Source organism: Scyliorhinus canicula, chromosome 4 (genome assembly GCF_902713615.1).
Source record: "Scyliorhinus canicula chromosome 4, sScyCan1.1, whole genome shotgun sequence".
Lineage (NCBI taxonomy): Eukaryota > Metazoa > Chordata > Chondrichthyes > Carcharhiniformes > Scyliorhinidae > Scyliorhinus > Scyliorhinus canicula.
The window spans coordinates 80,804,789-80,817,804 of NC_052149.1; the positions used below are offsets into that span (position 1 = coordinate 80,804,789).

The 13,016-nt window shown below is 46.3% G+C and overlaps 1 protein-coding gene across 4 annotated transcripts in view; it reads right to left on the reverse strand.

The window, feature by feature from the left end:
• Positions 1-13,016, reverse strand: part of smg7 (SMG7 nonsense mediated mRNA decay factor) — a 190,197-nt gene that overhangs the window by 33,452 nt on the left and 143,729 nt on the right. For 3 of the 4 annotated variants that reach the window (XM_038794606.1, XM_038794607.1, XM_038794605.1), the window contains 2 exons: positions 12,644-12,753; positions 11,267-11,416 (listed from right to left, as the gene is read on the reverse strand). In XM_038794606.1, coding sequence (XP_038650534.1) covers positions 11,267-11,416; positions 12,644-12,753 — 260 coding nt within the window. The remainder of the gene's footprint in view (positions 1-11,266; positions 11,417-12,643; positions 12,754-13,016) is intronic. The other variant, XM_038794608.1, reaches the window with a different exon arrangement.

Sequence of the window (13,016 nt, forward strand, 5' to 3'; positions counted from 1 at the left end):
TGGAGAGAATTCTTCGAGGCAGGATCTACTCCCATTTGGAAGCAAATGGACGTATTAGCGAGAGGCAGCACGGTTTTGTAAAGGGGAGGTCACGTCTCGTTAGAGTTTTTCAAAGAGGTCACAAAGATGATTGATGCAGGTAGGGCAGTGGATGTTGTCTACGTGGACTTCAGTAAGGCCTTTGACAAGGTCCCTCATGGCAGACTGGTACAAAAGGTGAAGTCACACAGGATCAGGGGTGAGCTGGCAAGATGGATACAGAACTGGCTAGGTCATAGAAGGCAGAGAGTAGCAAATGAAGGGTGCTTTTCTGATTGGAGGGCTGAGACTAGTGGGGTGTTCTGCAGGGATCAGTGCTGGGACCTTTACTGTTCGTGGTGTATATAAATGATTTGGAGGAAAATGTAACTGGTCTGATTAGTAAGTTTGCAGACGACACAAAGGTTGGTGGAATTGCAGATAGTGATGAGGACTGTCAGAGGATATAACAGGATTTAGATCGTTTGGGGACTTGGGCGGAGAGATGACAAATGGAGTTTAATCCGGACAAATGTGAGCTAATGCATTTTGCAAGGTCTAATGCAGGCAGGAATATACAGTTAATTGGTAGAACCCTCAAGAGTATTGACAGTCAGAGAGATCTAGGTGTACAGCTCCACAGGTCACTGAAAGGGGGCAACGCAGGTGGAGAAGGTAGTCAAGAAGGCATACGGCATACTTGCCTTCATTGGCCGGGGCATTGAGTATAAGAATTGGCAAGTCCATGTTGCAGCTGTATAGAACCTTAGTTAGGCCACAAGTGTAGGCCTGGAGTGTAGTGTTCAATTCTGGTCGCCACACTACCAGAAGGATGTGGAGGCTTTAGAGAGGGTGCAGAAGAGACTTTTTATTATAGAATTTACAGTGCAGAAGGAGGCCATTCGGCCCATCGAGTCTGCACCAGCTCTTGGAAAGAGCACCCGACCCAAGGTCAACACCTCCACCCTATCCCCATAACCCAGTAACCCCACCCAAACTAAGGCAATTTTGGACACCAAGGGCAATTTATCATGGCCAATCCACCTAACCTGCACATCTTTGGACTGTGGGAGGAAACCCACGCAGACACGGGGAGGATGTGCAGACTCCGCACAGACAGTGACCCAAGCCGGAATCGAACCTGGGACCCTGGAGCGGTGAAGAAATTGTGCTATCCACAAAGCTGCCGTGCTGTCCCCTTTTAAAACTATCCCGTTGGGCCAGGGCTGCACATAGATCAGGCCAACCCCCATTGCAGAGACTCTTCAGTCATTTACCAGGATGTTGCCTGGTATGGAGGGCATTAGCTATGAGGAGCAGTTGAATAAACGCGGTTTATTCTCACTGGAACGACGGAGGTTGAGGGGCGACCTGATAGAGGTCTACAAAATTATGAGGGGCATAGACAGAGTGGATAGTCAGAGGCTTTGCCCCAGAGTAGAGGGGTCAATTACTAGGGAGCATAGGTTTAAGGTGTAAGGGGCAAGGTTTAGAGTAGATGTATGAGGCAAGTTTTTTTTTTTATACACACAGAGGGCAGTGGGTGCCTGGAACTCGCTGCTGGAGGTGGTCATGGAAGCAGGGACGATGGTGACATTTAAAGGGGGATCTTGACAAATACATGAATAGGATGGGAATAAAGAACAAAGAGAAATCACAGCACAGGAACAGGCCCTTCGGCCCTCCAAGCCTGCACCGATCCAGATCCTCCATCTAAATCTGTTGCCTATTTTCTAAGGATCTGTATCCCTCTGCTGACTGCCCATTCATGTATCTGTCCAGATACATCTTAAAGAGGGATATGGTCCCAGGAAGTGTAGAAGATTTTAGTTTAGAAGGGCAGCATGGTTGGCACAGGCTTGGACGGCCGAAGGGCCTGTTCCTGTGCTGTACTTTTCTTTGTTCTTTGACACCCAGTAGACTTCCTTTGGGACACAGGAGGGTCCCACACCACTTTAAACTCCTCCACAATGTTTCAGCGCAACGAATGGTCCACCACAGACACCATCACTCTTAGTGGATTTACAGGACATGTACAACAGGAATACATTACAGCCCCCGTAGATATTCAAATCGGCAACATAAACACCAAGCACCCCGTTCTTTTAGTGGCCTTGCCCCAAACAGCAGAGCACATTTTAGGAATCAACTTCATGAGCTCACACAACCTTTCCTTTGACCCCGTGAATAAGTGTGTATGGAAAATGGCCAGAACAGCAAGAGCCCCCGCCACGCTCAAAGTAGGAGACTACGAACATAGAATCTGCTCATTAGACAACTATTGGTTTGATCCGCAAGCCATTAGTACAGATAAGACAGGTCCTAAGTAAACATAAAGCATCCTTCGCCCAACACCATCACGATTGTGCGAATATCCCAGGCATGGTCACAATTTCAGGTCCTGATCCCAAGCCCCAGAAGCAATACGGTTTCCCACAGCAAGCCAAGGGTGAGATTGTCAAAGTTATCAATAGCTTCCTAGATCAGGGAGTAATTCGGCCTGTAGCCTCGACAAACAATGCCCCAATTTGGCCCGTAAAGAAACCAGACGGTTCATGGAGATTGACCATTGACTACAGAGAGCTCAAAAAGGTCACCCCATTAGCAGCCCCCACCGTTGCCACGAGTCCCAAAACCATGCTGAAGCAGGGAATACATGCTAAGTACTTTACTGTGCTGGACATTAGCAATGGCTTTTGGTCCATTCCCTTAGATAAGGCCTGTCAATACAATTTCACATTTCAAGGACAGCAGTATACGTGGACATGCCTCCCGCAAGGTTTCCACAACTCCACCTCCATCTTTCATCAACAATTGGCCAACGGACTTTCCAAATTTTCCCGACCCGAATGTCTTATTTAGTATGTGGACAACTTACAGAAGGACACAAAGGAAGAGCATGTTAAGCTTCTTTCCGAACTGCTAGGTCTCTTACAATCAATTGGATGCAAAGTCAACCTGAAAAAAGCCCAGATTCTGAAAGAAAAGGTCCTTTACTTAGGTACCATTATCACATACAGAAAAAGAGAGATGGAACAGAAAGGAATTGAATCTGCCCCACAATGTCACTGCAGTCCGATCATTCTTAGGATTAGTTGGGTATTGTAGGAACCATATAGATGGTTTTTCCACAAAAGCAGCCCCACTTTCAGAACTCCTTAAAAAGAACACCCCATGGGAATGGCTTCCTCAGCACACGTATGCCATCGATGAATTAAAACACACCCGAGGCACAGCCCCCGCTTTGCAGGTACCAGACCCCCACACTCCCTACGCCATAGAAGTAGCAACCACCGACCGAACCCTCTCTGCAGTACTACTACAGGAGAGACATGACCGTTTAGGACCCGTAGCCTATGCCTCATGAGTTTTGGATCCCATGGAGCAAGGAATTTTAGCCTGCGAATGGCACTTGCTCGCAGTCTTTTGGGCAGTTCAATATTTTGCATATATCACAGGCCTCAACCCCGTAACGATTTTAACCAAGCACACCTCAACACAGCTACTATTAGATGATAGGTTAAAGGACGGTTCAGTTAGCCAGATCAGAGCAGCTCGCTGGACACTTATTACAAGGAAGGGACATCACAGTTAAACGGACAAAGACCCACACATTTTTAGCGGACAACCTGCAGTATGAAGGAACCTCACGAGTGCCAGATTATTGCAGCCAAACACCACACAGGACCCTTTATTCCGAAATCACTACCCACACGATCAGAACACAGAATCCCCTGACCACGGATAATTCTTTAAAAACTTATGTAAATGGTTCTTCCACCATTGGCAATGGAAAAAGAATAACAGGATGCGGTATTTATGTGAAAGAGGCTCAGGAACGTGGATTAGAGGAAATATCTTTAAAACTGCCAGGTCACTTAGGCTCACAAGCAGCCGAATTAGCAGCAATAGCATATGTAGTACAGCACCCCCCAGATTCTTTCCCGACCCCCGCAGATATATATTCGAACAGTTTATACGCCGGCAATAGTTTGACAGAATTCCTGTCCCTCTGGGAATCTAGAGGATTTATATCCGCTGATGGTAAATCCCTACCCACAGCCCCATTATTGAAACATATTCTTGAGACAGCAAAAGACCGCACATATGGCATAATCAAAGTCAGAAGCCATCATCGTTCCTCCCCACCCGGTAACGTAAAGGCAGACACCTTAGTCAAGTCAAGATCACAACACGGTCACTTTTGGCAACCCCCCGAAAGTGAACCGATACACGCAGTCCAGGTTTCAAAGACCAATATCGAAGATTTAGCCCAGGCCCAAAAGACAGACAACACTCTTAAGCAAGTTTTAGACGGTAACTTCCCAGCCCCCTACGACAAATTCAAGGACTCACTGACGGTACAGGACAGTGTAGTTTTGAAAAAAATGGAAATTATGTGGTACCCACCCAGGACAGAAACCAGATAATTTACCAATTTCATGACGGACACAGACATCAGGGGATAGACAATACCAATGCCCATTTAAGACCTTTGTGCTGGTGGCCCAATTTAAAAGCAGACGTCATGCATTATGTTGAGAATTACTTAATCTGCGCACAGAATAATCCTGAAAGGTACTCCAAGAAAGGACGATTAAGAAAAGTTCAAGACCAACCATCGCTACCAGATGGGTGAGCTCAGCAGAAACAAAGTCACTTCTCCAGACCTAGCCACGCAAGATCCGAACAAAGGCCTTGTTCCTCTGCATAAAGCCGGGTGCCTGAAGTTCTACAGGTTGTTGTAGTGTTAGGTGTAATTTAGTTTGTAGTGTTTTATGTTGCATGTCGAAGCAATATCATTAATAACTGTCATATCAGTATCCAGTTAAAAGAGCAACATTATTGGCGTTTCCGGTGCCAATTGGCAACACTAGCAAATTACTGCCACTGATTTCCCCTGTTACCGACTGTCAGTAATCACATCTTTTCAATCTTTTTATTTCATCTACTGAGCACATTTTAAACATCTTGATTCAATTGAACAACCCTTCAAGAGATGATGGATGTCGTGGCACATGTGGGCTGAAGCTCAATTTAACACAAAGGAGCCACATAGCATCTGACTGGTAACGTGCAACAAGGTTGAACGGTAGCATGTCGAGGAAGAGGCATTTAAGAGGATAGATGCAAAACAAACTCCAAGATGGGATGACACAATTAAATAACAGGAGGAAAAGAGCACAGATTATGAACAGGAGCTAACATTATTAAAGTGTGTTTGAAGGAGTGGGGGCATCAGGTGACATTGGTGATCACTTCAAACAGAATAAAAATTAAGCCCTGAAGGAGGAAAATATTTAAAACAAAACTAGAATGTCTCAATGGGCGAGAAATTGGAAGAAAATAAACATTGGTCTTTTGGGACAGTGAGGGGTGTCAGCATAGTTCAAATGAGTCAAACTGTAATAGGCAGATCAAAATTCACTCCTCATGACATCTCGTGGCCAAACAGCAGTTATACTGTGACAAAATTGCAACGGTATAAATTGGTTATAATGTGGGTACAGTATCTTTTTAAAAAAGTTATTGGGTTTTCACATTTTGTATTTCACAACTCCTATGGTACATATTATACTTGACATAACCGCATTGACCAGCAAAAAAACAAAAATGACGTAATAAAATTGAACAAGAAATAAAAGGAAGTAAAAAGACAGGTAGTCAGTACAGATATTTACATACAATTGCTTTCCCTCCTGCAGTGGCCGTGACCCCCACTTTGAACGGTGTACCTTTATTGCCGCTCCCAGTTTGTCCCAGGCACGTATTTACAGATGTCTAACTACAGTTTTAGTCCTCCACCTCCGGAAAGAACGTACTTATTCGGGTTCTGATAACGTGCGCTCTGTGCACCACCTTTAGCTGTGTTAGACGAAGCACTGTGCATGTGGAGGTGGAGTTCGCCCTGTGCAGTACTTTGATCCAGTGTCCTCCTCCTATTTCTATACCTCGCTCCCCCTTCCATTTTTCTCGCATCTCATCCAGGGGGAGCATACCCCCTCCAGTAGTCGCCAGCACAGGTCCCCAGTTTGCCTTCCCTCGCTCGCCCACATCCAGCAGTTCTTTGACTAACACATGTCCTGGTATCTGGGTATATGTTGTTTCCTTACGGAGGATGTTTTTGACCCGTATGTGTCTTAGCTTGCTTCATTTTGTTAATCGGAACCTCTGAGTGCCCCCAGGGGCGCTTCTCTGTTGTTCGTGTCTCCACCTTTTGAAGGTGGTGTCCATTATTGCTGTAGCAAACTTGTAGTTGATGCAGATGGGGGCCATGGTGGACATTTTGTTGGGCCAAAATGCTGCCTCATCTGGTACTACGTCTGGAGCATGGCGATTGCAACTGGGTTTTGAGAGTGCTTGGTCAGGGGGATGGGTGCGCGGTTCTGACTAGGGCTCAGAGGGATGTCCCTATGCAGGAATTCTCCTACATCTTCACCCATTCTTCTCCCTGTTCCTTCACCTATTCCCTCACTCTTTCTGCTGTGGCTGCCTAGAACCTAGGTTTGCGAAGATCAGGCCTCCCTTGTATCACTTCCTTTGTTGGATCCATCCACACACACATGGACACATACACACAACATACCCACCCCAACAAACGCCATGATTAATTTGTCTACCACATTGAAGGAGGCCTTGGGGATGTAGATCAAGAGAGATCTGAACAGCAAGAGGAACCTGGGCAGTACATTCACTCTCCCTGCCAGACAGTGGGAGTGGGCGGCACTTCTGCTGGTCTCTTTTGACTTCCTCCACCAGACTCACCAGGTTCCATTTGTGAATCTGTGTCCAGGGGCTTTTCACAGTAACTTCATTGAAGCCTACTCGTGACAATAAGCGATTTTCATTTCAGTCATGTAGTGGAATTTGGTCTGGGCTTGTTTCAATGGCAGTCCCTCCAGCTCTGTCCCTCCCACCTGTGGAGTCATAGGGAAGATCTCACTTTGCTCAGGTTAAGTTTGTAACGCTAGAAGGCTCCGAACTCTTTGAGTTTCATTATCCCTTCCATGCTGGCCGGGGGTTGAGATATAGAGGAGCAGATCATCCGTGTAGCGTGAAACTCTATGCTCTCTGTGCCCCTTTGGCTACCTCCCCACCTCTTCACCGCTCCTAGTGATCGCCATTGGCTCGATTGACAAGGATAGCAGGTATCCTGCTTCGTTGCTCTGCACAGCTGCTAGCGTTTGTCCGTACACTCGCCATGGGAGCACTGTACACAAGTTTCACCCAGTAGGTGAACCCTGGCCCAAACCCAAACGGTTCCAGAACCTCTGAGGTACCTCCACTCGACTCTGTCGAAGGCCTTCTTTGCGCCCAGGGAGATGATCACTTCAGGATGATCATTATCACGCACAGCAGGCACCTGATATTTGATGTTAGCTGCCTGCCCTTGACAAAGCCGTCTGGTCCTCCGCAACCACCTCTGGCACGCAGCTCTCCAGCTTCTTCGTCAGGGCCTTTGCGTCTACGTTGAGCCGTGAGTTGGGCCTGTAGGATATGCATCCCATCGGGTCTTTGTCATTTTTTGGACATCAGCAATATTGAGGCTTGTGCCAGTGGAAGGGTGCCCCTAACTAGTGAGTCTGCAAACATCTCCCACAGGAGCAGGGCCTGCACTGGTGAGCATTCTCTGCAGAACTCCGTGGGATATCCATCTGCATCGAGTTGATATGCTCCATGACTTCCCCACTTCTAATCGTTCTTCGAGGCCCCTTCTCTTCTCTTCCCCCCACAACCGGCATGTCCAGTCCATCGAGGAACTGTTTCATCCCTCAGTCACCCTCGCGGGAGCGGAGGTGTACAGCCCCCTGTCGAAGATCGCAACGGTCTCGTTGACCCTTTCCGGCATTGCGACTAGCCCATCTCCCTCGTAGTGGTCTGTTGTCTCAGCTGGTGAGCCAGTGGGTGGCTGGCTTTGTGTTAGTGTTCGGACAAGGTCCCCCATTTCTGGCAGAGCCGGTGCACTGCTTTCCCCATGGAGAGCAGGTCAAATTCCATTTGTAGCTTCTTCCTCTCCGCCAGTAGCTCCAAGGTTGGGGCCGAGAAAGTACCGCTGGTCTAGTATGGAGTCGACCAGCGTTTTCCTAGCAACCCTCTCCTCCCCATCTTTGTGTGCCTTGTACACAATAAATTCCCCCATTATCACTGCCTTCAGCACCTCCCAGAACGTGGAGGGTAAGGCCGCCCCATTCTGGTTGTTGGTAATGTCCCCGTCAATGGTTTGTGATATCCATTCACAGAATGCCTTAATTGGCCAGGAGGGCCCTGTCCAGCCTCCATGGGGGGGGGGGGGGGGGGGGGGGGGGGGGCACATTGTGCCCGGCCAGTCTCCAATCTCACTTCCACGTCGTGCGCGTGGTCGGAGATTACTATTGCAGAGTACTCTGCTCCTACTACCTCTGGAAGCACTGATTTCGCCACTGCTAGAAGCTGATCCTAGTAACCCTGCGTACCTGAGGGAAGGAGAACTCCTTCTCCCAAGTGTGTGAACCTCCATGGGTCCACTGCCCCCATCTGTTCCATATTCACACCCAGTTCCTTCGCCAAGTTAGATTTTTTTCCCCAACTTGGGGTGTGATCTGTCTGTTCGTGCAGTTAAAGTCACCCCCATGATGAGTCAGTGTGTGTCTGTCGGGGATTTCCACCATGGTTTTCTTCATGAATTCCGCATCGTCCCTATTGTGAGCGCACACGTTTACAAGCACCACTGGTGCCCATTCCAGGGCACCACTAACCATGACATAGCATCCCCCTTGGTCCATAACTTGTCGTTGTCGCTGTAAACGCCGTCTTCTAATTGAGCAGTATGGCCACCCCCCTAGCCCTCGTCCTGTAGCATGAATGGTACGTCTGTCCCACCCAGCTCTTTCTTACTTGCAGTTGGTCTTTCTCCCCCAGATGGGTCTCCTGGAGGAAGACTATGTTGGCTTTCCTACTTTTCAGAGGGAGAAAACACCAGATCTTTTCACTAAGTTAAGTCCCCTGACATTCCAGGTGACTATTCTGACAGGGGGTTTCTGTTCCCCCCACCCGGGGTCAACCATACTTACCTTATGGAGGCACCCTTGCACTCCGGGGTTTTCCTTTGTTAGGGGGGCATCCAAGATCATCAATCTCACTATGTGGCTGCGCCCCTGGGTTTCCCTTTGTCTAGGGGTCACCCAAGATGGCCGCCATCTATGTGCACCACATGTGGATGTGCCCCTGCACTCCGGGGTTTCCCTTTGTTTGGGGGCTCTCCAAAGTGGCTGTTTGTGGTGCCTTTGTTCTCCTTTCTGCCATGTGTGATCTGTCGTAGTTAGCTTAGTGCACTTCTTCCCCCCCCCCCCCGCGTCTGTCTCTTTCACCCCCCCCCCCCCCCCCACACAACCTTTCCCCCTCTGTTTACCCCCGCCTCCCCCATCTGGAGTATTTGCGTGCCCCTCGCGCCAGGCACCCTCTCAGTCGGGAGTTTCCCCGCAGTAACTGCCCCCCCCCCTTGCTCGTACTTCCTTGCGCTAGCTCTCCTGCTAGTGTGGTGGTCCCGTCCCTGGAGTCGATCTACACCTCCCCCTGACCGACATGTGTCTCTTCCCCCCTTTCCTCCTCCTCACCAGTCCTTCACCTTACTGCTCTCATTCCTTCCTTTCTGGAACTCGTCAGATTTGAAAACAAGACGGTCCAGTCCCGTGCAAATAGTCTCTAAATATTTTTTATTGACCGATACGATTAAGTGCCTGGTTCACTGCTGATTTTGTTGCTTTCCCAGTCCATGTTTGTGCACGAATTTATTGGCGTCTGCCAATGCAGTGAAATAGTACTCCCTGCTCTGGAAAGTCACCCAGAGATTGGCGGGGGCACAGCATTCCGAACCGCACATTGTTCTTATAAAGGGCTGCCTTGGCTTTGCCAAATTCCGCCCGAAGATTGGGCAGGTCTGCCCCAATGTCCTGGTACACCCAGTATACCTCCCATTTACAGGACCTTGTATGTCTGCCCACTGGCCTTGGTACCAGTGCAGTTCTGCAATAATGGCCTATGGCTACTCCCCAAGCTTGGGCTTTGACCGGAGCGACCATGGGCTCTGTCCACTTCTGGGGGTTTGGGAAAGCTTTACCCACCAACCAGTTTACCCAGAATCTGGACCATGTACTCACCCAAGTATATCTCGCTCTGCCACCAACCTTGCCATCTCAGTCTCCAGTATGATGGTCTGATCGCTCTGGTTGATAGTGGCCATCTCCAGTTCTCTGATCATCGCCTCCTGCGTCCCGTCTTTTCCAGCGCTGCCTGACCAGCGCCTCTGTTACCGCCACTTTCATTGTTGCCATCATTTCATGTTTGATGGCATCCTTGAGGTCTGGAGTTCCTGTGTTCATCAGGAGGTAGTCTGGCATGTGTTCTGGTGGTCCATCCCGTTCGGTTGTGGCCGGGACCTCGTTGTCCCATGTGTTGGCCATCGCCTCAGTCTTTCTCTTTTGACTTTTACTGCTTCTGCCGTCTTTTCGGCTTGTTGTTGCTTGGCATGTTTCTTTCGTAGTGGTGATGTTGGAGGGGTGGGTCTCTCTCCTTCCTCTCTCTCTCTCTCCCTTCCCTTCCCTTCCCCCCTTCCCCCCCTTCCTCCTCCTCCTCCCGGGATTTGCGGGCTATTTTGGGTTAAGAGTGCCTAATTTTGAGTTTCCATCTTTCGTGCGTCCACTCAGCACATCCCATCACCAGAAGTCATTGGGGGGAGAGAAGAGAGAGAATTACAGTATCATGGCAAAAGCTTATGCCTAAAGCACAATGACATTAATAGGAGCCTGGGCTTTGCAGACAGGTCGCACAATTTTCTTACTATTATTTTTGAGCTGACAGTCTTGTCAATTAATGTTTGTAATGTACCATTTCAGATCCTATCAATTATATCTCAGCTATAGAAAGCATACTTTCTAGGCTTTGCGATGTCTCCCTTTCCACAATTGTACTTTTAATACTTCAGCACTTTCTTCCATAATACTAAGTAATGATTTTTTTCCCGCCTTATCGTCCTACTCAATACACACTTGCTACCTGGCTCCAATTCTGTTGCTCCCATTACCGCCTTTTTGATGGTGCTTGTATAACATTGCCTTTAAATGAAGAACATGACACACCAAGCAGCATACAGATATTTACTGACATTGCTGCTTGAATAGCTACTATACAGAAAACTATGTTTTGTTTTATGCACTTATCAAGAATGGAAATGTAAGACAGAAAATAGAAGATCAAAGTCGTAGGTACATACAAAGAAACCTCGCCCCGAAGTGCTGCAAAGAGGGCGAGTCAAGGCCTGGTAGAAATCATGGGGTTTGGAAAAAGCCAGCTCTTCCTCCTCCTCAAAGTCAGCAATACTTTTTAACAGATCAGGAGGCAACAGAGGTGAGCTCTTGGCATCCTACAGACAGAAAAGGAACAGAGGAAGAAAGCATACTCAGAGAGAGGAAACAAAAATAAACAAAGTCTTAGAGCTGGATTCAAAACCAGAAATACTGAAAATCCTTGGCAAAATATAACTTATCCTATGGCTGGAAATTTTCTTGAGGGGATGGAAATTGCTTAGACGTGATGAAGCTGAGTTAACAAGGGAAGGCCTGGCATGATGTTAAATGGTTTAAAGCAATATAATAACAAATGGTCCATTGGAGGAAATAAAATAGTTCTTGCTGTATAGCACTCAGGAAAATACTGAGAAATCTTTTCCAATTAAGTGTACCATTTACCTAATTTATGTGAACTCAGTTTTATGAGGACCATTCAATATATTTTTTATAAACTCACCCATCCTTATATTTACAAATACACAGCTACAAACTACCCATCTCGTTCCATTCTACTTTTACAATGAAACAATATTAAAAGGCATATTTTGAACAGGATTGCTGCAAAGATGTCATCCAAACCACTGAAAGGTTTAATTAATATACTTAACTGTTAGTGAATAGCTAATAGAAAGAATTGCAATATATAAACAGAAAATTTAATGAGATTTAGAAGCTGTTGAAATAGCAAAATGATCTGAAATTGCACAAAACAAAGCAGCTAGAATAGAACAGACAGAATGAGCTGTAAAAGATAAAAATGTGAAGATTCTGCTTGAAGCTTGCTCCATTATATATTACTAAATGGTCATGAGTATCAGTAATGAGGCAGTACGACATGAGGATTGGTAATTTTAGCGGACAACATTATTTCAGCCTAACTGGAAGGTATTTAGAGACAATGAAATATATCAAGCTACCAAATCAATGTCACATCAAGTAATATTTTAGATACATTCCATTTTAATTCACATGCCCTCTTGTATTAAGAATTAATTTGTTTTCATTTCACGCCTCCTTCGAATAGTTTATTTTCACAAAGTTCTCTAAAATTCCACTATTTAATTGGAAAAGTTAATCCGAAAAAAGTTTATTTTATGTTCAAAACCAAACTAGCAACAAGGAGGATTAAAAATCTCCAACATTTCAAGGTGAATCTAAATATTTCTGACAGAACACCAATTATAAAAATCCCATGGCATAAAGTTATGAGAATTAGCCCCTCTAGATTGAAATCCAAACCCAACTAATTTATGTACACATAATCGGAGTGTCATGTTATACTAAATTCATTTATACCTTACCTCATAAGACTGCATTCTAGACATGCTATCCTGATCCGTTCGGTATACCCCTGGCTGTCGTTTTACTATACGGTCATTACTCAGTTGATGTCCCATCATATGCCGCATGTCTGACAGAAGAATATAAACATTTTTAGCAACATTTCATAGGTTATTATCTATCATCTCATTTATTCTGTCCAGAAATGGAAACCTAATAATATCCATCTTCAAAGGTCCTCCATGTAAACTATTTCACCAAATGTTTCACCCAATTTTCCATCTTACAAAATTCCACTTTTTTAAAGTATGTGTCCAAATTTATATTTGAATGCTTTATAATGGCAGATAAGTCACTTGAATCAACTGTTGATTTCCTTTGTAAACCTGGAAG